Genomic DNA, 27,145 nt, shown 5'->3' with positions numbered 1-27,145 from the left:
CCCAGCCTGGCTGACCTGGGGGTTCTCCTCTGTGGGTCTGTAGAGATCAAACTGGGCAAGAATAGGACAGAAGCCGAGGTGAAGCGGTACACAGAGGAGAAGGAGAGGCTCGAGAAGAAGAAGGAAGAAATCCGGGGGCACCTGGCTCAGCTCCGGAAAGAGAAACGGGAGTTGAGAGAGACCCTGTTAAAATGCACAGGTAAGGGGCCTCCCAGGTGGAGGGGTGTGGGCTTCCCGGGGGAAGAATCCGGATCTGTGCACCGGGCCTGCGGGCCCGTGAGCCTTCGCCGCATCGGTGTTTGGTGCAGGTGGGTGCTCCCCTGCCAGGTCCTTCCCCCATCCTGTCTGAAATGTTGCTATGCTGCTGTACAGAGACCCTCTGATCTGCCGTCAACAGGACCAGGAGGTAGTGGAAAAAAAACCGGTGGGAGGAGGAAATCTCTAAATTAAACTACATATTTAGGCCGCCATGTTTTATTTTCACTGAAAGCACATTCTGTCTTGGGGTGCCCAGGTGGATCAGTCAGTTAAGTGACCGGCTCTGTGTCATGATCTCACAGTTTTTGAGTTCGAGCCCCGCGTCAGACTCTGTGCTGACAGCTCAGAGCCTGGAGCCTGCTTCGGATTCTGTGTCTCCCTCTCTCTCTGCCCCTCCCCGCTTGTGCTCTGTCTCGCTCTCAGGAATAGCCTTTTAAAAAAGTTCCCTCTTGTAATGGAGTGCCAAAGCCTCTGGCTGAGGTGTAGGCCAGCCAACGGGAGTCCCGGGTCGCCTTTCCTGTGTTAACCACACCTGCACCGCGGCATCCATCATGTCCAGGCTTGATCTCTTTAGTTCTTTATTCCATTTTTTGAGAGAAAGAGCCGGCGAGCAGGGGAGGGAGACAGAGGATTGGGGAGCAGGCGCTGGGCTGAGCGGGCGGAACCCGACGTGGGGCGTGAACTCAGAAACCATGAGATCGTTACCTGAGCCGGAGTCAGATGCTTAGCCACCCAGGCGCCCCAGACTTCGTTTCCTTACAGTGAACACACACTTAAGACACTCGCAAGGAAATCTCCTTGTAGATGATTTTCTAGATCCTCCTCCCACCGGTCAGCAGTCATTTCCTAGAAGCTTGCTTTTTATAGGACCTTTCCGAAGCACTTACGTCATTTTCATAGAGTCTGTCTTTGTGCTTATCTGCTCTTTAAATTGCAGACTTGCACCAACCAACACAACTGGCCTGAGCAGGTCTGGGGACAAACCCAGAGGCTCCTGGGAAGCTTAGCATGTGATTGTGCCCCCATGACCCTCCTCCACCAAAGTCATCCACTGTCTTTGTTCTAGAAGAGCGTTACTGAGCTACAATTCGCAGATCATACAATGGACCCATTTACAGTGTAGAAGTCAGTGATTTTTAGTATCTGTACAGATCTGTACATTTTTACCACCCACACTCATTAGCAGTCACTCCCTATCTCCCCCCAACCCTCCCATCCCTAGGCAGCCCCTTGCACTACTGGTTTCAAAGGTCCAGTGGTCTTGGCTGCCAGCGCACAGGGGTAAGGAGACAGTAGCTGGCTTTCCTATGGAGCTGGGACATGCGCTAACAAGCGTGACCAGAGGCGCACTGGCCACAGTCCTTGTAAACCTGGAGAGCAAGCCGGGCTGGGGGTGCAGAACCGGGGATCCCCCGCCTTTTCTCTTCTAGGGGGATTTTCTGGGTAGGAGAAAACTTTTACTGTATTCTCCCAGCAAGTAAGCCCTGAAGATCTTAGGCCAGTAAGTCACAGACCTGAAGAAAGTAATTCTCAAAGTAGCGATACTGCTAACAAGGACTCCGGTTCCAAAAACATCTTTAACATTTTGTCAGCTTTTTCCCTGTGAATTTTTCCTTAAACAGTGGGCCCTGTGACTGCTTGTCCTCTGACAAGGGCTGACAGGTGGCCACTTACCCTAGACTTGGAAACAGGGCCAAGTTATTCCAGTGGCTGCTGGCTCAGGACTCTCTATTGAACACACATGGCACCGTTGTTCCCCCTGGCGGTGAGCTCCTAGGCCAGCATTTCTTGGTGCTACCGCACCAATCTGAGAACTCTAGAGTGACAATAAAACAGGACTGAGAAAGTAGCAGGGCTGAGGACCACCACTCCGTTCAGCTTAGAGAAGCCCTGAGTGCCAGCAGGATTGAGGGGACTGTGTGGGGCAGGTGGGAACAGCACAGGCATCCTCCAAGAGTCAGTAATAAAGCTGCTCTCTCCCTCCCTGGGCAGTTGCTATCACAATAGGGGCCCTCAGTTTTGCTACCTGCTAAGAACCTACCAGAAGGGACCTTGGCCTCTGACTTATGCCCTGTTATGAAGGCAGAGCTCTCTGCCCCCCAGAGCTTTCCCCAGCCTCTGCGGAATGCTCACGCAGGCCCCGACCCTGAGCGGTGGAGCCAGAACTGTGGGCCACATCCACCGGGGTTCCGTCTCCACCGGGGTTCCGTCCCCTGAAGCCGGATAAATTCTCTGCAGACAAGGGAGTCCTGGCCAGCCTGGAGCAGAAGCTGAAGGAAATCGACGAGGAGTGCAGGGTCGAGGAGAGCAGGCGTGTGGACCTCGAGCTCAACATCGTGGAGGTGAAGGACAACCTGAAGAAGGCAGAGGCCGGGCCCGTGACGCTGGGCACCACTGTGGACACCACCCACCTGGAGAACGTCAGCCCCCGGGTGAGCGGCAGGGTTCCTCTTGGCCGCCTGCACGACCTCTGGGGCCGGGGCTGGGGGAGGCGGGTCACGTGCCCCGCCCTTGGCTCAGGCCTCGCTCTCCTCTCGCCACCACAGCCCAAGGCTGCCACCCCCACCCCTGCCCCAGACTGCACCCCGGTCAACTCTGCCACCGCACTCAAGAACAGGCCTCTTTCGGTCATGGTCACGGGCAAAGGCACCGTCCTCCAGAAAGCGAAGGTAAGCGGCGGTCACACCCAGCCTCCTGCGGGGCCACCGTGGACGGCAGAACTGTCACTAAGGCGGGGTCCCTCGTCTGCCTAGGGTAGCACGTCCCCGCTTTGGGCGCCAGCTCTGAGCGCTCGGCTCTCACGCATGGGCTGAGGCTTCCTTGTGCCTTTGGCTCCGTCTTCGGCCCTGAGCAACCAGAAAGGCACGGGCACTTGGTCCAAACGTTCTTACCGGTCACAGCCTGAGGACCCTTGATCCTGCAACTGTCCACCCGTTGGTTACCCAGTAGATTCCAGGGTGATAGCCTGAGTTCAGAGACAAGCTGTGACGGGCGAGTTTCCAAGTCAGTGATTCTTAAAGGCCTTCTGCCACTAAAACTGAAGGGACAGGTGATAGGATTTGCCTAAAGCCCCCCAGCCAGCTGGTGGCCAAGGGCTTGGTAAGGTGTAAGCAAGGACAGAGTGCCCTTGCTGGGTTTCTCCCTGAGGGCTAAAGTGTTAGCAGTCTCTTCCGCCTACGAAAGAACATGCCCCGAGCTGCCTTTGTTGGTGGCAAACTCAGTTCCTTGTTTCTGTCCTGATTACCTGCCAGAGAGATTCAGGGGCACATGCACCGATGACTAACTCCTAAGTCCACGTGAGCATGTGAGGCTCTGCTCCCTCACTCCCAGCATGCTCCGCTGTGCCACAGTCTCCGAATCTCTTAACATGTGCCCCAAACTGTGAACAGACAACAATTACCGTCTCCAATGCCTCTAAGCTTCAAAAAAAATACTTCTTACCCTCCGTAGCAACCTCCATATACACAGAACAATGTTAACTAACTCTCTTCTTTGGTGGGTGGTGGTGCTGGTATTTGCCACCCTAGGAATGGGAGAAGAAAGGAACAAGTTAGGAAACGAGTTTCATCTAAAGACTTTTCCTGCCATCGTGGACCTTGGTGACAATCCTGCTTCATTAAAGTCTTTGTTCAGAAGAAAAAATGACTATGGTACTACAGGTGGAGAGCACTGACTAAGAGGAGGCTCTGTCCGTCTTCAGGGCCAAAGGAAATAATATATAACAACAAAAAGAGAGCTTCTCTGGAGACCTAAGTCTACTGAGTGGAAACAATCCATTGTTGTATTCAGGTGTATTCTGTGTTTCTTCTTTGAAGTTTTCATCAACTGCTGTATCAAGCTTTGTAAGTAGCGAAAAGCTTCTGATGGTGAGACTTTGGTGGGAAAGAAATCAAGGTAGCAGGACCCTGACCCACTGGTCGTGTGGCTTTGGTGACCGAGAAGACCTGCACTCTGGACTGTCACCTCTCATCCAAGGGTCTTCTCTCCAACATTAGCAAGTCCTACTCAGTCTTCCGTGGTTTTAAAACAGCCTCGATATCACCTGTGTAAAGCCATCCATGACATGCTTTTTGAAAAAACCGGAACAGGGGAGAATATTTGGGACCAAGCTGAGGTGAGGTCCCCACTACGTTCAGGACTTTTTTTTTTTTTTTCCCAGCCTCAAGCAGGCCTGAACCAATTGCTTTTAAATAAAATTTTAAGTGATGCTGTATTATATAGGGGGAAAGAAATGTTTAAAATCCTGTAATTTAGAACAGCGCAAAGTGTCTTTTTGAGATTTGAAAGTATCTTTTTGAGATCGGACTTTTTACGTTACCATAGGAGAAAAGATGACCCAGCGTTTACAGATTCCGTCCTGTGGCCAGGCCATTTTTAAGGGAAAAGTTATTTAAGTTCTGCGTAATGTCCAGGCCCCTTCCGTGAAGAAGGTGGCGAATTTTGTTTCGGGGTGACTCTCTCCTCTTAAAATTGGCAATGCTGTTCTTCTGTGTCTTCTCTTCTGATGTGTCTGTTGTTAACACCGATTGAAACATTTCATCTGTCATTTCTGCCTCGTTTCGGGGGCGGGGTGGGGGGCGGTTATCAATCAGAGTTCTCTAACACTGGTTCCTGAGAACTAAAATTCTTCTGATTTCTACGGTCTTTCTAATCCCAGGGCATTTATTTTCTTTGTGCTATATACGCTTGGTGCCCTTTACCAAGTGATGAGTTCGATTTTTTTTTTTTTTTAATAAAATGTTACTTGTATTTTGGGGTTTTTCCTTGTTATTTCATGGAATTATTTGGGGCAGTGCCTGGTGACTTCTGCCTCAAGGGGGCAACGTCTTGGTTATTTACCTACTAGACTTGAAAATACGTCCAGTAAAAACTGGTGGCAGTGTGATCCCAGTGTCAGTAAGGCTGAAAAGGATTTTCACAGTGTAACTGTACAGAACGCAAAGGAAACCTGTGTGATCGGTTTCTGCAGATACATGACTGAAAATCAATACGCCCGGAAGTTAAACACACTCCTAAATCATTCTTGGGGCAAAGAAACGGACCGATACTTGGAAGGTTGCCTAAGGAGCGAAAAGTTCCATGCGTGAATGGGCTTATTTCAAAAAGGACAAAATCTGGCTCGTTGAAATTGCTAATAAAAAGACAACATAAAAGGCCCTTACGTTTGAGGAGTATGTCTTTTCCGTTTTATAAAGTTTTAGCGTAGTTCTGATGCCAAAAATCCAACACAAATCACCAAAGAAAAACCAAATCTCATTTTTGGGGACAAAAATGAAAAAAAACCCCGAATATTGGCAAGTGAAATTCAACAGTGTTTAAAGAATCATGCAGCATGACCTGGTCATGTTTATCCACGGAAGCAACGGTGGTTCAACGATTAAAACTATACTCATGGGCCATTTATGATATGAACAGATTAAATGTGAAAAAGAACATCATCTCAAAGGAAACAGAAGAGCATACCACAAATCTCAATACTCCTCATAAACACTCTTCGTAATTCAGGAATAGAAAGAAGTATTCCTAACCTGATAAAGTAATCCACAAAAATAACATATCATGATGGGAGATCGCTTCGGGTCCAGAAACAGATACCACTACTTTTTAAAACATTATTCTGGAAGTCCCTAGACAATGCAAAATGACATGAGAAAGTACTAGCACAAATATCAAAAGGAAGAAATAAAACTGATTATTTACAAATACCTTTCTAGAAAAGCAAATTAACAACAGGAGTAGAGCATCTAGCAAGGTAGCTGCAATCAGGATCATTCAGAAAATAAAATTTATGACCTATTTGCACTGTTTTAATTTTTCCAAGGAGAAGATTTTTCTTTTTTAATGTTCTATTTTTAAGAGACAGAGGGTGAGCAGGGGGAGGGGCAGAGAGAGAGGGAGACACAGAATCTGAGGCAGTGAGCCAGGCTCTGAGCTGTCAGCACAGAGCCCGATGCAGGGTTCAAACCCACGAACTGCAAGGTCATGACCTGAGCTAAAGTTGGACATTTAACCAACTGAGCCACTAGTTTCAAGTTTTTATTTAAATTCTAGTTAGGGATGCCTGAGTGGCTCAGGAGGTTAAGTGTCTGACTTCAGCTCACATCATGATCTCACAGCTTGTGAGTTCGAGCCCCACGTCGGGCTCTGTGCTGACAGCTCAGAGCCTGGAGCCTGCTTCAGATTCTGTGTCTCCCTCTCTGCCCCTCCCCTGCTCACTGTGTGTGTGTGTGTGTGTGTGTGTGTCTCTCTCAAAATGAATAAACATTAAATTAAAAAAAAATCTAGTTAGTTAAAAAAGGCCAGTTTCTTTTAAAAGAAAGAAAAAATCTTGGCTGGTTAGGCAATAAGATAGGAATTCTCTCTGCCACTATTGGGATGCTGAGAGGGTTGAACTATTCAGTGGTACCTTCCCTAGAAAAGGAAAAAAAAAAAAAAGGCTCAAGGTCTGGGATCTAAAAACAGAAGCAGTGTTTTCATGTGTAAGTCTGTGGGTTTTTTGTTTTTTAAGTCAAAGCAATTCAAATGGGATGTCCACATATCAGCCCTGACCCAAAGAGCCTACACTGTAAAATGATTAAACTTGCTGTTAAAGACTGTGGGTTCATGTAAGTTCTCAGACATCACCCATCGGCACCTGCCAGGTGGACATCCCTGCTCTGATGTCACCTGCCCAGGCTAAAGTAGTAACAGGAGTGAAAATATCCTTGAACACAAATGACTGTCATGAAGGTGCTTGGTACTCTGGACCTTTCATTTGAAATGTCTAAGGATACCCTCAGGCGGCCTCTTCAAGTACTTTAGGTCAAAGCAGCCTTGAATATTTGCATGTAAAACATTTACATTATTTACATTAAAAAGAAAAGACAAAGTATCTGGATATCTGGATGTAGCTCACAGCTCCACAAAGGTTTCTACTGAAAACCCAAAGCGAAAGGACCACAACCAAGGGGAAGGAGTGATTCCTAAACACTGCAGGGGTAAGTACCTGGTTTGCCAGAAAACACTCCAACTAAAAAGCCTTTTTGCCACACGGGTCCTGTTAAGTAACCAACATCATATCCTGAGACATTCCTTTAGCGAGAAGCAAAGCCACTTAGATAACATAAGATCAATGCTTAAAAAACGCCAACACCCTCTAGGTTTCTTTATGCTGTATTTGTTTAAGAATTCCAATCCTCTTTGTCCTAAGGAAAAAAAAAGCAAGCAATAAACACCCCCAAGTAGCCCCCCTACGTAATCTCTCGAGGAAGCCCCCCCAAAGGGAATGTAGCCCAGGACCTGGGACATCTTCACCTGGCCCCACCCCCATAGTCAAACAAGTTGGTTAGCGGTCACATTCCAGTCCCGAGCCCTTCTAGGTCTTTGTCACGCACAGAGCCAGGCACCAGAAGAAGTCACAAATGCCACACAAGCCCCTTGTCGAACCGAAAGCAAACGCACTAGGAAATCTTTGGGAAAAGAGGTGTGAAAAGGTCCACACTTTTTCCATCTCGAAATGCCGTGGCTTCAGTGGTCCAAACACCACTCTAGTCCGAGCCTCCTCCTATTACCGTTCCCAACGACATCCTATTCAGCATCTGGTGAGGGCCAAGGTTACTTCAAACAGGCCGTCAAAGGAGTCTCCACGCTCCTTTGTTTCTCCTCAGGGGAAAGGCGGCCGACGACACGAGCTCACCGGGGCACAGCCAGGCACAGCAACCAAATACTTACATGTCAAGACTTTTCAACATCAGCATTAGTGGTGGAATCAGGTGTCGCTGTGTCCCCAAGCAGCACAGTCTGCAGCCGGGACAGCTCTTTGTGGCGGAGGCACGAGGGCGGGAGGGTTCTGCGCGGAGCCGGAGGCAGGATGCTCCACGGATGCCACGGCAGTTTCAGCGCCCGGGGTGCTCAGACCTGGGCAGTTGCTGGGAGGGGTCTCGGCGGGAGCCACGGGCCTTGGGGGCATCTCCTCTCGAGGACCCTGGGAGAGAAATGAACCTTGAGAACAGGAGGAGTGTCAGTCATCTTTTCAGCCAAATGGCAGCCTGTGGGGCCCTGTGTGGTTCTCCCTTCCTCCAGAGCCCGAGCCCGAGCCCGAGCCCATGTGCCAGATCAGAGGCCCTATCAGCGCCCTTCAGGTCCACTCCCCGGCCTCAGACAGCCTCGCTCGGCCAGTGGCCGAAAACCCAAAACTTCCAGGGGCATCTTCTGGTCGCTGGCTCCCCTAACTTGAAATTCAAGAGCAGGAGCCACAGTGGGCCCGTAAGGCTGCCCAACATTACTCTCCGTCTGGTTGAGGCCCCTTCTCTCCTGGACAGTTACCGAGCTCTCCTCAAACCGCCAGTGCCCCCTCCTGTCCTCACTCTCTGCTGACGGCTGTTCCTCCCATTTCGCTGAGAGGGGAGACACGTTCAAAAAAGAACTCCCCCCAGCCTCCACCCCCCACCCTGTCCCCACCAGCCCGCATCTGTGCCCGCGTCCTCTGTCTCCCAGACACCCCGCCTCCACTGCGCTCCCGGCCCAGGCCCCCCTGGGAGACCTCCCTCCCAGGATATGCTCAGCACCCACACGCCGCATGTTGCACCTGCTCCCTGTCCGTCTCCCCCGCTGGCATGGGCGCTCCAGCAGGACAGGACTGCTTGTTTACTGCCATATTCCCCGCACCTAGAACCGCGCCCAGGGTGCAGGCGGCCCCGCTCAATGTCTCGCGCGGGAACGACAAACGACTGCATGAGTCCTTCTGTTGAGCGAACGCCCTAGAACCTGCCTTCGGCGGAGTCCCTGGGGCTCAGCAGGTCTGAGGGCCACCCCCAGCTCCCACGTGCAGAGCGAGAGCCCCACTTACGTTTCCCACAGTGGGGGCCCTGCCAGCCGTCCTGGCACTCGCAGCGGTAGCTCCCGCTCTGCAGGATGCAGGTGCCCTCGTGCATGCACGGGCTGGGTTTGCAGAGGTTGACGGGCCGCTTGGCTTCTAGAAGGGAGAACGTGCCCAGCAGGCCCAGCCCAGGTCAGCCCCAAGGCCCTCGACTCCAAGGAAGCCCAGAACAGAGGTGAGGCCCCTGGAGTAGAGCGGCAGCTTGGAGGTTGGCACGTGGTTGGTGCCCCACACTGCTCGGCTAGGTCACAGACCCGGCGTCCACACAGCCTTCCTTCCCTACTGCATATGGAGACTGACTCTCTCTTTCTCAAACATGCTGTGCACATAGCAGTGTTTACCATTATTATCACGGACACGCTTTTAAAACAGCAGGAAGGAGTTAACTGGCAAAAGGAGGCCCTGGGGTCAGGCTGGCCTGGCTGTGTTTGTTCCCAGCTCTGTCATTCACTACCTAGGTCGGTGTCAACCCGGGCCCTCAGATTCCTGGGGGCGTCTGCGGGTATCCTAGGGATGTCTTCTGTTCAAACGAGGTACGAAACCTCTCAAGTCGGGAGAGAGGGATTTTTTTTTTGTTACTCAAATTCTCTGCACCTTAAATGTCAGATTGGGTCAGCTGCGCCTGGGGCAGGGTTTCACGGGAGTGGGGATTTAGCAGACAAGCCAGCGCACGGAACGCGCGGGGGCAGCTGGGGGGCGCTGCCACCCTGGCGATGAGGCACCCAAGGGTGCAGGCTGAGTGCCCCCAGCCCCACCCCGGAAGCAACAATGAAGGGTGTGGACTCCCCCGCTCACCTCCACATATCCACTGGATGAGCGCGTCCTGGTGGTGCCTCAGGTCTGCGTAGGTTGCCACGTGGAGCAGGGAGTCCCGGGGACCCGCGAGCCTCCGCAGCGCCTCCCTCAGCACGGGCCCCACGCCCACCACCAGGACAGAGACGCCATTGTTCCTCAGCTTCCGGACGGGGACAGCCGCGTCCTCCGCCCCCAGCCCGCCTGTGAGCACCACCACAGCCTTGGGGACACCAGGCCGGGCGCCCCCCTGGACCGTCATCACCCTGTCATGGATGTGCAGCAAGGCTGTGCCCGCCGAGCCCACCCCGCCCAGGTAGGGGGCCTGGCTCACGGCCCGCAGCACCGTGGCACGGGTGGCGTGGGTGTCCAGCCCGAAGGCCACGCGGACCCGGCCGCCGTAAACCACCAGGCCGACCTGCGTCACGTCGGGGTTCACGTCAAACCGGAGCGCGCAACTCCTCACGAAACTCTGCATCCGGGCGAAGTTCTCGGGCCCCACGGAGGCCGAGGCATCCAACGCGAAGACCAGGTCCAGGGACCGCGCCTGGCAGCCTGCGGGGACAAGCGGAGTGAGCCCCGGGCCAGGCCCTGCCCAGCGGAGCCCCCTCCTCGGCACCAGGCCAGAAAGGGGGGCCACCCTGGATTGGGCCAGCCAGTCAGCCCGCTGCAGCCGCCACCCTCCGCCCGCTCCTCGAACGTGAGGACACACGAATGCCAGGCTAGACCGCATTCCCAGACTCCCCGGCAGAGAGAGCTGAGGCAGATGGCCACACCTGTCTCATGGGATGTGGTCGGAAACGACCGTGCGGTCTCCAAACCTTGTCCTCGAGAGGAAGCTGCTTCCCTCCTACTTCCCTTCTCCCCACCTCCTGCTGGCTGAGAAACAAGGACCTCAGGCCCAGAGGTGGCACAAGAGAGCCAAGCCACCCTGCTGGCTGAGGCCACACTCACCTCCTAACTGCGAGAGGAAGAAATGTCTAAATCGGCTGTAAGCCACTGGGCTCCGGGGACCCTCTGGGACAGCAACTCGCCCGCACCCTCATCCATTCCCTTCCTGGGCACCCTCCGTGTGCCATGAACTGGACTCGAGGCGCTGACTGTACCAAGTGGACAAGATGGGCCCACGCCCCGCCTCAAGGGGCTGTCTGTGGGGTGACAGACAGGAGACCCACACAGAATTACAAATTACGTGAGCAGGCTTGGGGGCCCAAACCAGGCTACTGTGAGAGGGACCAGCAGGAGCACAAAAGCAGATCGGGAGAAGTCAGGGCCTCTCTGTGAGGAGTAAGTGTGAGCTGAGGGGTGGGTGGGGTCCTGAGGCAGGGGGAGGCCCCGAGTGGCTGGACCCCCCCACCCCCACCCCGCACCGTGCTGGGGCTGCAGACAGATCTCAGGAACCAGCCACAGGGAGCTCTCAGAAGCCAGCGGAAGGAGTCTGGGTTTTCTGCCAAGTGCAGAGGGGAGCCAGTGGATCGAATTTATGGGTTTTTAAACACCACGCCAGCACAAGGAATATCTGAGAAACTGGCGGCCCGGGGAAGCCTAGGAAGGCATGATGGCCAACTATAACGCAGGGTCCTGGACAGAATCCCTGGAACAAAAAAAGGGCCACTAGGTAAAGACTAAGATCTGAACAAAGTATAGACCTTAGTAAATAATAATATATTTGTGGATTCATTAACTATGACGAATGCACCCTGTTTTAACGCCTCGTAAGAGGAAGCACCGTGGAGTCCTGGGACCTCACCTGGCGGCGGCCGGCTGCACAGCTTCCCCTGCAGCTCACGGGTTTGGCGGAACAGGTCATGTGGGCCGGTGTAGACCAGGACGCGCTCTGGGCTGCCTGTGATCTCCTCCAGCTCTGCCCGCACGGCCTCGGTGCCCACTCCCAGCAGGAGCAGCTCTCGGGCCCTCGCATGACGCGCCGGGCCGGCCACGTCATCCTGGGAGGGTGACTCGGTGAGCAGGACCACCACTCTGCGGGGACGGTCCTGGCCCGTCCTGGCGGCGCTCCCGAAGCCGCGCTCAGCCGCCTGCCGCAAGGCGCCGCCCGTTAGGGTGGCGCCCCCGCCGAAGGGGATGCCATCCAGGCTCCTGAGCAGGTCCGGCACGTCCTGGTACTCGCCCACGGGCACGGCCACCATCAGCTCCCCGCTGTAGTGGGCCACACCCACGCGGGCCCGGGAGTCCTCGCCCAGTGAGGCCTGCACAAACCGCTTCACGAAGGCCTTGGCCCGCAGGAAGCCCTCCAAGGTGGTGCCCGCTGAGCTGGCCAGCAGGAAGAGGACGTCGATTCTGCATTCCGGGCTCAGCTTCGGGGCTGCCGGGATCACAGCAGCCGTCAGTCACGCTATGGCCACCTGGGGCATGGAGGTCGCTGTCCCACCCGAGATGCCCAGCCACTACACCAGGCAGGAGACACCTCCCTCCCAGGAGGGAGACGGGGCAGAGAAGCAGGCGACATGGGCTGGGGCGCATGGCACAGAGTTACACCGACCCGGACACGGCTCTCCCTCCTGGCTCTCACTACGGGTCTCCGTCTGGCCACTTTTTAAAACTTAAACTGTAACTTAGAACTTTCTTCCATTATGGTTAGTGCTTCTTGTGTCCCTGTGAGAAATCTTTGTCTACCTCAAATCAGGAAGATATGCCACGTTTTCTTCCAGAAACTTCACTGCTTTGTCTTTTACATTTAGATCTACGATCCATCCGGAACTGATTTCTGTGTCTCTTAGAAGCTAGGGGGTCAAGATTGTGTTCTTCCATAGAGATCTCCAGTTGACCCAACACTACGTTATTATTTTTTACAATAAATAAAATATATATATAATACATATATAACATTATATAATATATATTATATAACATTATATGATATACAATATATATTATATAACATTATATAATATATAATATGTATAATATATAATATATAAATATATTAATATAATATATAATTATATATTATATTTGTATAATACAATTAATTTAATAATATATTATCTATAATAAATATGTATTATCAATATAATATTATAACATATAATATATATAATAAATATATTTTTATATATAATAAATATATATATATATATTTTAAAGTTTTTGTTTAATAAGCTCCTACTCTGTGTCAAGCCTTGTTACAAGGCACTTTCCATCTACCTTATTTAAAATGCCCAGCAACCCTACAGGGTAAAGCCTACTATAATTTTCATCTCACACCAGGGGTTGGTCCCTTTGCTCCCGTTCCTATGAGAGGGGAGAAGAGACTGCCCAGAACCAGGACTGAGAGTCAGACTGGCGTCAGCCTGCACCTGAACTCAGCAATGCTCAAAGAGCAAGCAGTGGCCATTCTAAAGATAATACGCCAGGAGCTGCTGTCCTACCCAGGGTATCACCACCCGAGTTATTTATTCGTGGAGCACTCAGAGGCTGAATCGCGCGAAACAACAGATCGGCGGTGTGCCTGCAAAGTAGGTGGCTCTAACACTCAAGGGCCAGTTTCTACCTGGTAGCTAGCAGGGGGGGAGGTTGGTAGGGGGAGCCCAGGTTCCACGGCTCCCCAACGGTCAGTCTCAGAAGCCCCGTGCATACGTACCGCAGTTAGCCTCCCCTCCGAAGGCTGGTGGGCAGAGGCAGTGGTACCTGTCCAGTCCTTCTGGAACACACGTGCCTCCATCCTGGCAGGGCTGCGAGTCACAGGCGCCTATCGGAGAGAGGCCCATCAAGAGCCTAGCACGTCGGCTCAGAGGCTTGAAGCGGTTTGGCCAGAGGTGTGAATCTGGCAGACCACCCTGCGCCCCACCAGGGCCCAGCTCCCTTCTTCCCTTGGGACCACTAGGAAACTAGCCACGAAGTCTGTGGCAAAGAGGGGACAGAAAGCGAGTGAGGCGCGTAAAGCAGGGGCCGGGTGGCCGATGTCAAGGGCACTCAGCGGTGGGCTCCCTAAGGCCCTGTGTGAATTGCAGGCTCAACGGACCCTGGACTGTTAGGGACTGAATTGTCTTCCTCCAAATTCATATGTGCAAGTCCCAGCCCTCAGGTCCTTAGGATGTGACTGTATTTGGAAAGGGCCTTTAAAGAGGAAATTAAGGCCAAATGAGGTCATAGGGTGAGCCCTAATCCAGTCTGGCGCGTACGAGGAGGAAGAGACACCAGCCTCGCGCAGAGGGAGGCCACGTGAGGACAATGAGGAGACAGCCATCTGCAAACGGAGCAGAGAGACCCCAGAAGAAACAGAACCTGCCGCCCCCTTCATCTTGGACTCCCAGTCTCCAGAACCACGAGCAAGTGCATTTCTGTTGCTTCAGGCATCCGGTCTGTGATATTTGTTCATGGCAGCCTTAGCCGACTGCACAACATGGCTTCACAGCCCCCGCCTGCCGAGGAGACCTGGAGGAGCTCCCGGGGGCTGCAGTGATTAACTGGTGTTGGATCGGAGCTCGGCGAGGATGGAAATCTCAGTAGCATCATGGCAGCCACGCGGGTGTCCGTAAGACTCAGGCGGCACAGTGGCGTGCCATTTCCTGAAGTTCTATGGGGCTGTTCTTAACGGCCTCTCCGGGCTGCCACTGCAAGATGGTGAGCCTTTGGTGCCTGGGGCCCATGAATGTGGCCTCCTCCACCTGCATGGGCACCGTAATTAGCCCCTCCACAGAGTTATTGTGACGATCATGCGAACTAATCCACGGAAAGTCTTGGCACAAAGCCTGGTGTGAAGCCAACACTCCATAACATGTTAACACAGCATTGGCTTTGGGAGGTGAGGTCCAAATTAGGGGCAGTGTCTCTTCCAAAGGGGCTACTTTATACAGGAAACCACAGCCCGTGACAAAATGGGGCCCGCTCTGAAGTGTCCTACCTATGATACCCTATGGTCAATATCTGAGCTCCTTTCAATTCCCTTATCAATTACTGTAAAATGCAGATGATACCACACGACCTCCCTCCCAGAGTTAGAACAGACAAGATCTTTATGAATTCACGTATCATGATATGCAAAGGACTTACTAAGCAGCTGAGTGTGGTTACCACGGGAATTGGTGATTTCTGTCCTTTCTACATAAAAATGTAGAGGTCACATCACTATAATTAAAGCGTATGCTTATTGGAGGTAGAATTTTTGAGGCCAACTCCGGGCACCCAGGCCTGCTGTTCTGTCAGCCTGTGTATCATGGAAACAACTGGGGGCGCATGAACATGGGGCCTTTAATGGAGCAGCTGCTACGTGCCAGGTACTGTGTTAAGCACCACGCGTGCATGATCTCGCTTCACGAACACTGCCCGATGAGGTAGGTTTTGTCAAGGTCCCCTCATTTCAGATGGGGAAACTGAAGTTCAATGACTAGAGGTCACGTGCAGTTCAGATAGCTGGAAAGGGGTAGAGCTGGGACTCAAACCCGGGTCACTCTCTTTCCAAAGCTTTAGGCTCAAACTTCAATTTCCTTTTTTTTTTTTGGAGGGGGGTGCAGAAGGACAGCGAGCACGTGCGTGTGAGCACACGTGAGTGGGGGACAGGCAAAGAGAGAGGGGGACAGAGAATCCCAAGCAGGACTCGACGCGAGACTTGATCTCAAGAACCGTGAGATCATGACCTGAGCCGAACTCAAGACTGAGCTTAACCGACTGAGCCACCCAGGCACCCCTCAAACCTTAATGTCTGAGGAAGAAACCACCCTACTTTCAGCTTCTTCTGTGTTTCACAAGTATGCAACTTGGGAACTTTAAAACAGGATGTCAAGGGGATCGCCAAACTCGGGGCAGAAAGTGCAGCTGGCTCTGCCTCCAGGAGACGGGCTCCTTGCCTCAATCGGGAGTAGCAAACCCATAAATGACTGATGCCAACACATGAGTGCAATTTCTATGCTCCCGGGTCAGTGGGGTGCGCTAGACCCCCAGGGAAGGAGCAGGAAGGCCCACTGGGGAGCCAGGCTGAACGATGCCTAATGGTATTAGTGAGTCCGCCTGTTTGCTTTGGGGCCTTGTGGCTGACGAAGCACTTCCGTGGGCATTTATCTACCGAATCTTCACTAGGAACCCGTTTATGATACCCCCTATCATACAGAGCAGGGAGACGGGGATTCCAGACGTGGGACAATCTGTTTTATAGAGGAGGAAACTGAGGCTTAAGTGTCCGGCCTGGAGTTTGGTGCCGGACGTGAGCTTCCCTTTCTGCAAAGCCGGTGCTCAAGGCACGCCCTTCTCTGCCTCTTGTCCTGCAAGGGGCACGGGTTAAGGAAGGTAACTCCAAAGTCTTCATTCTTAGTGAAAAAAACGCCACTGAGCAAAGGAGGAATGAGTCCAGCATGAGCATTCGCCTCCACCTCTGAAATGCCAGTCGCCCTGCCTGGGAGCTGGTTCCAACCCCACCCTCTGCCCCAGGCGTGCAAACACATCTTTAGATGCCAGCCTAGTCCCAGGGCCCAGAAAGAGCTAGAAAATCCAAGACGCAGACTGTACCTGGGCAGGTTGTCCTGTAGCAGGTGGCAGGGTGGGTTAGGACCACTCTCCTCCAGCTGTCACCCAAGGGAACAAATGGCAGAGAGCAAAAGTTTAACACGAAAGCAGAAACCTGGAAGGTAATTTAAACCGCTAAAAGCCAGTATGAGATTCCAATGCAGATATAGGTCAAGAAAGACGTCTTTCTGTCTTGATTCTACCCCAACTTTCACCTGCATATGGATAGGATAGGGAAAGTTCCAAGCTACCCGGAAACAGTTTTTAAAAAATGTAAGTTGGCGATCATGTCAGAATTTGGAAATATCTGTGCTCAGAACTCTGAACTATCGGCAGAGCTTTCTATTACGGGTTACTTTCTGGGGCCGGCACAATGCAGTGCTGGAGGGGAGGGCGGGGAAACAGCGGGAATTGGGCAACTGGATTCTGGCTGTGTGATTCCCCCAGGCCTCCCACCACAGGGGCAGGCTAATTGGGCTCACCTCTAGGGCAGACCCTTCCCTGGAGCAAAACACCCACTTGGGATTAAAGCCAAGTCAATTACAAACTCAAGGAGTTGCTGAAATCAAAAGTTTGCCAAGCTGCCAGCTCACTAAAGAGAAATCTTCTCCCTGTCCACATGTACTCCTAGTGACTTCCTAAGACCACAAATCCTAGCCCAGAAAGTTCTGCGGACTCCTCCCAGCCTGAACTGGGAATCCCGTGTCATTGGAGCAGAGACTGGCCACAGGGCTTTGCCTGGATCTGCACATCGCTCACGGCTCCTTCCTGAGCTCCCTCGGGCCTGGACTCTATGCAAGGCCTTTCCTGCCCACTCTGCCAACGCTGCCCCCACCACCACCTCCCCACGCCCACCCGTCCTTTCGTGCCTTTTCTCTGTAGCACTAATCGCTACCTATCAGTTTATTTTACGCATTCGTTTTATCTACTATTGCCTCCTGCCACTGGAGGCACTTCTGCCACTGCTCGTGAGGGCAGACTGGTTTCTGAGACACTCACGCTGATTCCCCAGGACCTGGGACAGTGCTAGGCACAGAGGAGGCCCTCAGGGTTTCTTGAATCGGGGAATTGGCGAAGAGCTTACTACACGGGCAGACAATTCTAAAAGCCTCCAGGATTAGTGCATTCCACATATCAACTCATTGCCGACTCTCCACAACCCTATGGGGTGGGTATTATTATCCTCCCCCTTTCACATGTAGGAAAAGGGAGGGGGAGGTTCCGAGCTCACCAGTGGTCACTTGGGAATTAACAGCTCAGCAGCCTGACTCCAGGATCTGAGCACAAAGCCACGGGGTGTCCTCTACCCACCAGCTTCTCCTGGGGCTCCCAGCTCTGAATGCCTCTGTGTGGCATCACTGGGTTCCCGTTTCTTTCAAGACTGATCCAGCAGCCCCTTCTCCATGACATCCCAGGGAGGACAGGCCCCGTCCGGGCACCTGAGACACCTGACGGTGGTCACTGTCCAATGCCTCCTCTGGACCACGAGCTTCCTGGAGGTGGCGGCCATGCCTCTCTCCGCACTGCACCCCGTTTGGTTCAGAGTGAGCTCTCAGAACGAGTCCAGTGGGGAAACAAAGAACTGCCTTCTTTCACTCGAAAGCTCGGGTTCTGAAGAGGGCCTCTAGTGGCCTCTGCCAAGGCATGAGGCCCTCTTTTCTCTGACCCACGTGCAGGCCACAGCCCTTCCCTGCCAACACGGTCTTTGGACTCGCCCCCAGCCCAGCATGATGGCTCACGGCTTCGCAGCCGGTCCATTTCATTGCTGGGTGTCTTCTGAGCTCATCACTGAGGGGCAGGCCAAGGCCAAAGACGCAGCTGGTTCAAATATGACCCCTGGCTTTCCAGAGAAGGCAAGAGGACAGGATCACCAGCTGCCGACCAGATGCTGTACCGCAGGTAGCCTAGCCTAGGAATCTTCGAGAGAATGGCTGACCTCCAGGCAGCAGGTATTCTAGAACGCCCGAGCTCCAGTTCTGACAAACACTGCATCATCCCCCACGGCCTCCACAACTGGAATTTATCTAAGACCTTAAGCCTCCCGCCCCACTCGGCCCATAAGGACAGAGACTGGTATTCAGAGGAATCAAATTACCAGACCACCACCCCAAGTCCAGACCACTGCCCTAGAGGACTGGCTTTGGCTCCCTTATTAGCCTTCCAGAATGGCTGTGCCCCTGTCACCCTCACTCACCATGCGCGACTGGGCCGTGGGTCTACAAGATTCTGACGCTGTGTAGCTGTGACCTTTCCTGTGATCCCACAGCTCTGTCCCTGTCTCCCTCCCAGGTCTCCTCTGGTCCCTGTCACGCTCCGTGGCCAAGGCCCTTCCAAACAGCTGTTCTCCCCGGAGCACGTGCGCGCCCAGCTGTGGGGGTCTCCGTCTCTACCCAGGCAGGCCCTCGGGCGCTGACCCCAGACCACGTGGACAAACCTGGAGAAGGGACAGAGTGCCACCAGCACGGCATCGGTCCCCCGCGATCCTCTCCAGCACAGGGCACTGCCCACAAGCTCCCTGACCGTCTCCAGCGTCTTGCGCTCACAGGGATGAGGCTGGATCTGGCAGTCTGTGTCCACAGGGCACAGTGACGGAGAAGACAGGGTTATCTCCCTCCCCCACCTGCGGTCCCACCACCCTCAGCCCTGCTAACTTCTGCCTCTTTCCCAGCCGAGCACGTCAGGGGAAGGGCCCTGCTCTACCTGCTGGCCAGGCAGCCAGTCTCTGAGCATCCCCCCGGCCCACAGCTGTCGCATCTTGTGCACATGTGCGCCTTTTATTCTGGCTCCCGGGTGGAGCCTGATGATGACAACTAGCAATGCAGAGACCTCACCCCGGCTGAAGTGGCCCCGTGCTGACCGTGCCTGGGGAGCTCACTTGGCTCTTCCTCCTGAGGAGGGGACAGGCACAGGGGGCCCCACCAGGTCCGGGGCCCACACCCGGGGCCCCTCTACCCCTCAGCGACAAGCTCGGGGTTCCGAGCTGAGAATCCACAGGGCTCGGCACAGGGAGGTAGCCCGAGCAGAGCACCCCAGAGCTGAAGCTGCGAGACCCCGCTCCTCTTGCCCTCCCCTCTCCCTGGGGAGCCTCCTGACCTCTTGCCTCGGGAACCATCCCCACCCTGCTTCTACCTGGGCGGGGCCACACCTTCTCAGCCTGGAAGGCCTTACCTGGAGAGGCGACGGTGCAGATGTCAGACTTGCTGAGGGTGCTTAAAAGGCCATTGGTGGCGTCCTCCACCTGCTCAGCCATCAGCACGTGCTGCTCCCTCGGCTCGCTGGCCAGCGCGTGCAGCTCCTCCCACCTGTCCCCCGTCCCCAGCCCCCAGCAGAGGAGTTACGAGCAGCTGACTGCCCCACCCCCCTCCACCTTCCTGTCCACCCATCTCCTACACCAGGGGCTCCCTGTGGACAGCAGTACGACCGCACCGCTCCAAAGGCCACCTAGCTGCAACCTCACCCACCGGGGATGCAGGTTCTTTCTGTGGTTCACTTCTGGACCTCACCTGCATCCCCGGTGGGTGAGGTAAGATCCAGAAGTGAACCGCCGAAAGGCCCCGAGGGCTCTCGAGCACGCGTGCCAGGATTCACAAACTCCTCCAAGGCAAGCCAAACCCGTGGAACCATCGGCTCTCATTTGAGACATGGTCTTAACAGACTTGGTTGCCCTGGTGTTATCCCCCACAGCTAATGAGAAACATTTAACCAGAAAGGAAATGAGGGAAAGTGATTCTGGGTGACGGCAAGAGAAGAACGAGCAAGGGAAGCTAGCGGTAGAAAGAAAACACTGAAGGATGATAAACAGTGGACATAAGAACTCAAGGGTCAGCAACGTGAGGTTATGCAGAGGAAGGAGCCAGCACACGTCAGCAGCCAGGGGGCACTGCGGTTAGGGCCCAGCCGCAAAATGATATGTGGGGTGAAGAAAGCATTAAATGATGTTGAGAAGCCTTTTTTTTTCAATTTTCTTTTTTTTTTTTTTTTTACTTTTTTATTTTTTTGAGACAGAGAGAGAGAGACAGAGTGCGAGCAGGGGAAGGGCAGAGACAGAGAGGGAGAAACAGAATCTGAAGCAGGCTCCAGGCTCTGAGCTGTCAGCACCGAATCCAATGCCGGGCTCGAACCCAGGAACCGTGAGACCGTGACCTGAGCCGAAGTCAGACGCTTAACTGACTGAGCCGCCCGGGCGCCCCGAGAAACCTTTTTAAGGAGACCAGGTAGTCAGGAATGTATTTAGAATCTTGCCCATCAAGAAATTCATCAAGACAGACCAAGGTCTGGCAGTATGGCAACAACTTCATTTATCTCCCAAGTTCACGGGTATAAAACTCTCCATTCCCCTCTGGAGCCGTGTCAACTAGACATTCCACCCAGTACCTCGGACAGCACCTGACATACACAAGGGGGCTTCCGAGTTGGGGCCTCAACAGTAGCATTCAGAGGGCAGCGAGGCCGGGCCCCTCCCTCCGCTCTCCCAGCCCAGCAGCAGATTTTCACAAAAGCCAGGGCCGAGAACCAGCAGAGAAGGGGCCCAGTGAATACGAAGAAGAGGAAGGAGTCGGAACCGGCATCAGCTTTTTCATCACATTCAGAGCCTCACACTGCCCACGGCGGCAGTTCTCCAATGTCAGTGGACATCAGAATCACCGGGGGCCACGGAAAACCACCGGCCGAGGTGCCTCACCCCAGAGTTCTGGGTTCATCGGGGTGGGCCCGAATGTGTGCATTCCTCACAAGCTCTCATGTGATGCTGATACCGCTGGTCCAGGGAGCACACTTGGAGAACCACTGGTCAGTAGTGACCTGGCCTTTTACCAACAGCGAGAGGAGGGGTCAGAAGGGCCTGGGCACCCACGGGCTTCCTCAGAGGGTTCCTGTGGCTGCAGCCCAGGACATGCGGGGCGGAGCAATGTCTCCTCTCCTGACCAATGACCTCTTGATCCAAGTGAGGGGTGCTCAAAGTGCGGGGGCTGGTGTAGGCCCCCAAACCGTTCCACCCTCATCCAGAACCAGACGAGCATAGACACTGACAATAAACACCTAGAAGCTACTATACAGGAACCTGACAGTGTCATTTTACGCCTGCTGGATCAAGTAATAAACTTTTGGGCTTCTATTCTGTCTTTGCTTTTTATTTCACTTTGCAAGTTTTTCTTTCTTTCTTTTCTTTTTTTTTTTTTTTTGTCTTCCTCTGAAGTAGCCATCCATGATGGATTCAAAGCAAAACAAAACAGACTGGACCTCCACCACGGACAGTCTGAGAAGCACTGCTCCAGCTGGCAGCTGGAGAAGAAAGTCCCGGAACGGGCCATGTATTGCCACCATCTGGTAGGCAGCATCCTCACTGGCAAACCTTTGGGCAAGTGCGACGTGCAAGGTACTGGATTCCGCACCATGCGGGAGGAGGGCGGGCAGCGGGCCAGGAAGCAACACCCTTGTCTCCTCTCTCATGCGTGAGGACACAAAAAGAGCCCCCGGTGAGGCGGTGTGTGTTAAATACTCACTCACTGGCAATGACAACCACAACGGGATGCTGCTGGTGGCGGCCCGGCCCGGGATAGCCCCCCCACCCCCGCCCCGGTACTGCGCACCCTGGTCCTCGGTGGTCTTCCCTCGCTGCAGCCACTCGCTAGGTGATCTTCAGGCTATAAATGCCACCCTCGAGTTCAATCTCTGTCCGTCCTCTCTCCTGTGGCCCAGACTCCTACGTCCCGCCGCTGACTCAGCTTCTCTGCTCAGAGGTCCAATATGCGCCCCAAACTTGATCCGAAAGAGGACTCTGCTCCCCTTGCTCCTCCCCAGCCTTCCCCACCTCAGTAAGTAGCCCCGCCTTTCGCTCTGGGGCTCAGGCCAAAATCCCGGGTTGTCCCACGCGCAGCTCACCAGCCACTCCACTGCCCTGCCTTCAGAACTACCCGAGTCCAACCATCCCTTAGCGAGGTCCCAGCACTTTCCCACTATAAGCCACCACGATCTCTCTCTCCCTCCCTCCCTCTCTCTTTCTCTCTCTTGTGAGCGCTCCAAAGGTCGCCTATCTAGATTCCCTGCCCTGCCCTACCCCTTCTCCTTGCACCTCAACCCCCCAGTCTCTTCTCTACCTGGCAGCCAGTGTGATCTTCTAAAACAGCTAGTCAACACGTGGCATTTCCCGGCTCAAAGCCACCGAACCTTCCCAAGCTACTCACAATACGCTCTGAAGGCTTTACTGTGACCTGCAGGTCTAGAGACCTGACTCCTACCTACCTCTTCTACCCCGTTTCTTGTAATTCGCCCCTTGTTTGCTGGGTTCCACACACACCGCCAGGCTTTCTGTTCTATAGCACACTAAGCTGGCTCAGGCCCTCTGTGCTCGGCATCTGTCTTGCCTACTCTTTTCCCTATTTGGAAGGCTTACTTGCTTCCCTCAAGTTTCTGCTCAAAAATCACCTCCCAACAGACCCCCCTGATCTAAAACAGCTGGGTTCCCTGTGCCTCATCACTCTTGTTAACCTCCTACCACCTTCCTTTTCCTTCTCTGCGTTTTATTTCCACCCGAAATAGCATTACTTATTCATTCACTCACTTGTTTATTGCCTAGTGCCTCTCCTAGAACGGAAGCTCCGTGAAGGCAGGCGCTTTGTACCGTCTCTGTATTCGGAGAACTTAGAATAACACCTGTACTAAAACTAATAGAGGGGCTCCTGGGTGGCTCAGTCGGCTGAGTGTCCAACTCTTGGTTTTGGCCCAAGTCACGGTCTCATAGTTCATGGGACTGAGCCCTGAGTCGGGCTCTGTGCTCTCCGTGTGAAGCCTGCTTGGGATTCCCTTGCTCCCTCTGCCCCTCCCCCACTGACGTGTGTGTGTCTCTCGCGCGCGCTCTCAAGATGTGAATACATATACTTAAAAAATAATAGAAAATGGGATTTCTGTGTACAGGCATGGTACCCAGACCAGAGAGTCCTTTCACTTAATGCCCACAATAACGAGGGGCCCACAAGGGCACCCCCAATTTTAGGGTTGAGAGCAGGGAAGACCTGTGCTCCTCTCTTTTCCAGGAAAGCACATTCCAGTGTCTGAGGAGGGGGCGGCCCCTCAGAGACCCCCACTCTCCTGGCCTCAGGAGTAGGTCTGTGACTCAGGCTAAGGAGAACCCTTTCTTGGATTATTCCACTTGAAACCGGGAACATGAGTCTTCTCTCCCCAGGTGGAGCTGGGCGCCACCTGCAGCCACAGTCCCGGGTTCCTTTGAGGACCAGGCTCAGAGAAGAGCAGAGGCGAGAGGAAAGAAAGAATCTTCATGGCGTTCAAGTCCCTGGCTCCTGCTCACCCCAAGAGACCCTTGACCCACCCAGTACAATCAGATGAGTCTGTGAATTTCCATTTCTGCCCAAGTCAACTGGGGTCAAGTTTCTGGCGCTTACAATCAAGGACTCAGACTCAGCTAAAGACAACGCACGCTCCCAGACTTGGAGCTCCGTGCGTTCTGGCACCACATACAAAGCGAGGAGGAGAGCGAGCCTGGAAGGACCAGAGTGGTTTGGCCAAATCCCCTCTCTTACTGTGTCTCCACAGTCTCCAGGGTGACCCAGAGCGACCGAGGCTCTTACCTGGGAAACCGGACCCCGACGGCAAATACGGTGACACCTCTTTCCTTGAGCTGCTTGGCTGGCGGCGCCACGTGCCCTTGGGACCTCCCGTCAGTGACGACGATGAGAATCTGGGGCACAGAGGCATTTCTGCCCCCAGGGAACCCTTTGCGCAGAAGGTATTTCAGAGCGAGGCCTGTCTCTGTGCGCCCTCCTCTGGGTGCACACAGGAGGAGGAGACAAAGACGACAGTCAGTCATCCGCCTGCATGATTTGGGAATGATGACCTGAAACAACGGGCTCCTCCGTGCTTAGTGACAGCCGCTTTCTCCCAGCAGTAGCTCAGAGTGACAAGTCCAGCATGGGACATGCACCTTCTCACCATCCAAACCACAACGAAGAGTAGTAATTAACTCTTCCTGCGGACGGAAGTTCCACCCTGGACGTCTCTGCCGTATTATGCAATAATGTCATTCTTTGTGTAGGTTTCTGGACTCTCTTCCCGTACCCCTCTGCCTCCAGTGACAGCTCAGGGGCCGATGACCTTCACTGTCTGTGTGTCTAATACCCACCTCCCACCTCTCCCCATCTGTATCATTCTCCTCTTGTTATGGCTCAGCATCCCGTTGGGGTGGGCAAGCAGATAACTGAGCTTCAGAAAATCGTGTGACTCTCTAACTGTGAAGGACAGGTCTTTGATCCAAGGGTCTAATGATAGTCGGGTCTGTGATCAGGCCTTCCTGGCTCACTTCCAGTCCAGGGTTAGGTGCCGGAAGGCTGAACTGTGGGACTGCTTCCAGATTGGGGGACGTTATGGTGGTCCCATCTCGTCACAGCCTAGTTACAGAGACTGTCTGCTGAGCTTGGAATCCCAGCACAGAATCTCTATTAAATCCTACAATAGGAGGCTCATGCAAGCATCCTCAGAGGGAGGGCTGTCAGCCTTCAGAATCAAACAGGCAGACAACAATTCCCTGTAATGGGTCTTAGGCCAAACCTTTCAGTGGGTGGCAACACATCGGACATGAGCCACAATGTTGAGCCTGATGGAATCACCACGGTTATTAACCGCACACACAGAGAAAGCCCTGTAGATTTGGGGGGGGGGCACATTTATTCTTACGTTACAGTGTCAATTAAGGCAACCATGCCTGTCTCTCAGAGGGCCCTACAGTGACTCTTCTAAGGTGCAAACACCCAACTGGCAAGAGGCTCGGGCACTCTGTGTGTGTGTGCCTACATATCTGCGTGGGTGAATGCGTACATGCTTCTGTAACTCGCCACTCAAAACGCTCACTTCTCATGTAAGCCTGACGTGGCCCTCCTGCCCAAGCATCTTTCCTGGTTTGCTCTCCTCCAAGCAGCTACTCAGAGATCCGGGCTCCTTTCCTTTTGTGCTCCCCTTCCTCTCTGTCCTCAAGGACCTCTCCACTCAGCAGAGAGGTGAGGGAAGAGCGAGGAGGAGTGTGCTTGGAAGGATTTATGGACCAGGCCCAGGCCCAGAATATTCTTCACTTTTACTGCTTTCTGTCCTAAGAGAGCTCTTGAAGGGCAATTCTATGAGGCTCCATTAAGTTAACGAATGTCAACAAGAGTGCATAACTCCTAGAATTAAGACTCCTAGTCTTCCATAATCAGCATCGGCATCAATTAAAAAGCTACTGTTTTCAACCCACTGGTGTTTCTTACGGGCACTCTAAGTGGAAGAAAATGTGAGACCAGGAAGCATAACATGATCCCATCCCCCAAGAACTGTCAGTCTAGCTGAAGAAGCAGGACCTATAAGCAATAACAATTGCCAATGAAAGATGACAATAGCAAGAGTTCTGAGGAGGGGTTCATTGTGGGGAGGAGCCGTCAGGGACAGGCTTCAGCATGGCAAGCATCTGATGGGGTCTTGGTGAGTCAGTGGATTAGGAAAAGAAGAGACCACTCCAACCAGGGGAAGAAGTGTAAGCAAAGGCACTGGGGAACACCGCCAGCCATGTCCTGGGCTGGTGAGCAGAGCCTGGCTTGGGCAAGGGGCTTATCCAAAGGGAGCAGAACATCAATGAACACCAGGTGCCCCCCACTCTTCTCACACTGTGCTGGGTCACATTATCAGATACTGAAGATAACCAAGAGGATTTTGATTTCTGAGAAGACTCCTACCTTTGCCAAAGCTCTTCTGTCTACAAAGAGCCATCCTCTAAGGCTCCTAGAAGGGCAAATGGCTTCCCATTCCTAAAGGATGATATTAGTACAGAGTTTTCACTTCATGCCAATACTTCCCCTACCCGGTACTAAATGTAATCCCTACAACTATGATAAAAGGTCCTAATATTATCCTCATTTATTAGATGGGGAAACTCCAGCCCAGAGAATAGTAATACTAACTGCTAAAATTTCCAGAGCACCTATCTGCCAAGCACCACTGTGCTGTGTGTGTGTGTGTGTGTGTGTGTGTGTGTGTGTGTGTAAAGGTACTAAGCTCAAATAATTCTCACCACAGCTGAGATAGGGGAGTTCAGGGAAAGGCCCTATCTAAGGTCACACAGCTCAGGAGTAGTGGAGGCAGGACCTGAACCCTGGACCCTCCACTTCCAGAGGCCAAGTTCTTAGCCAAAATGTTATACAGCCATCCAAGTCACCTGCCTCTCAACCAGCTAGTGGGGGGTCAGAACTGGAGTTTAAACCCAGTCAGGCTGATTCCAAAGCAATGGTCTTCCTTCTCCAGGGGTTGGCAAATTACAGCCTGTAATTTTTTGTAGATAAAGTTATACTGGGAAACAGCCATGCCCATTCGTTTATGTACTATCTATGCAAAGACCCTATGGCCAGCAAAGCTTGGCCTCTAGAGATCTTCACTGAAAAAGTCTGCTGATCCCTGCAGTACACCGTTCTACCTAAATGGTCACAATACTCTTCTGCTCACCAAAAGCCAAGGTGCCCCATTGACCATGAAACTCCCTGGGCTTTCATGCCCCTGGCAGTATGCCCATGGCTGTGGTTAGAGATAAATCAAATGTCCAAGATGTGGGAGTCTGGGCTCCCAACTCCACCGGCCTGTGGGGTGTCTGTCCTTCCTGTCCCTCAACACACAAATGCCTGTGCTGTCTGTCCTCTCCACTTTTGCTCCCTAACCCACTTTTCTCACTGGAATACTCTACCAGTCAGGTGAGATTCCCAAAGACTTCTGGACTCTGGGAAATGAGGAAAAACCCCACCACCTCCATGT

The 27,145-nt window shown here is 53.2% G+C and overlaps 2 protein-coding genes across 14 annotated transcripts in view; one reads left to right on the top strand and one right to left on the bottom strand.

Moving 5' to 3' along the window:
- AFAP1L2 (actin filament associated protein 1 like 2) overlaps positions 1-6,056 on the top strand; it is a 98,455-nt gene extending 92,399 nt beyond the window's left edge. For 5 of the 7 annotated variants that reach the window (XM_040486527.1, XM_040486529.1, XM_040486528.1 and 2 more), the window contains 4 exons: positions 44-199; positions 2,497-2,690; positions 2,805-2,927; positions 3,786-6,056. In XM_040486527.1, the coding sequence (XP_040342461.1) occupies positions 44-199; positions 2,497-2,690; positions 2,805-2,927; positions 3,786-3,812 (500 nt within the window). In that variant the 3' untranslated portion in view covers positions 3,813-6,056. The remainder of the gene's footprint in view (positions 1-43; positions 200-2,496; positions 2,691-2,804; positions 2,928-3,785) is intronic. The other 2 variants (XM_040486530.1, XM_040486526.1) reach the window with 1 other exon arrangement.
- A 684-nt stretch (positions 6,057-6,740) lies between these two features.
- VWA2 (von Willebrand factor A domain containing 2) overlaps positions 6,741-27,145 on the bottom strand; it is a 45,552-nt gene continuing 25,147 nt past the window's right edge. For 6 of the 7 annotated variants that reach the window (XM_040486519.1, XM_040486516.1, XM_040486520.1 and 3 more), the window contains 9 exons: positions 23,950-24,144; positions 19,535-19,668; positions 18,801-18,933; positions 16,370-16,425; positions 13,509-13,616; positions 11,658-12,230; positions 9,911-10,462; positions 9,086-9,211; positions 6,741-8,221 (listed from right to left, as the gene is read on the bottom strand). In XM_040486519.1, coding sequence (XP_040342453.1) covers positions 8,133-8,221; positions 9,086-9,211; positions 9,911-10,462; positions 11,658-12,230; positions 13,509-13,616; positions 16,370-16,425; positions 18,801-18,933; positions 19,535-19,668; positions 23,950-24,144 — 1,966 coding nt within the window. In that variant the 3' untranslated portion in view covers positions 6,741-8,132. The remainder of the gene's footprint in view (positions 8,222-9,085; positions 9,212-9,910; positions 10,463-11,657; positions 12,231-13,508; positions 13,617-16,369; positions 16,426-18,800; positions 18,934-19,534; positions 19,669-23,949; positions 24,145-27,145) is intronic. The other variant, XM_040486522.1, reaches the window with a different exon arrangement.

The sequence above is a fragment of the Herpailurus yagouaroundi genome, unplaced genomic scaffold (assembly GCF_014898765.1).
Source record: "Herpailurus yagouaroundi ecotype Mexico unplaced genomic scaffold, PumYag 163, whole genome shotgun sequence".
In the NCBI taxonomy this organism is placed as follows: Eukaryota; Metazoa; Chordata; class Mammalia; order Carnivora; family Felidae; genus Herpailurus; species Herpailurus yagouaroundi.
Note: the sequence above shows the minus strand (reverse complement) of the source record. Positions and strands in the feature narration are given on the sequence as shown.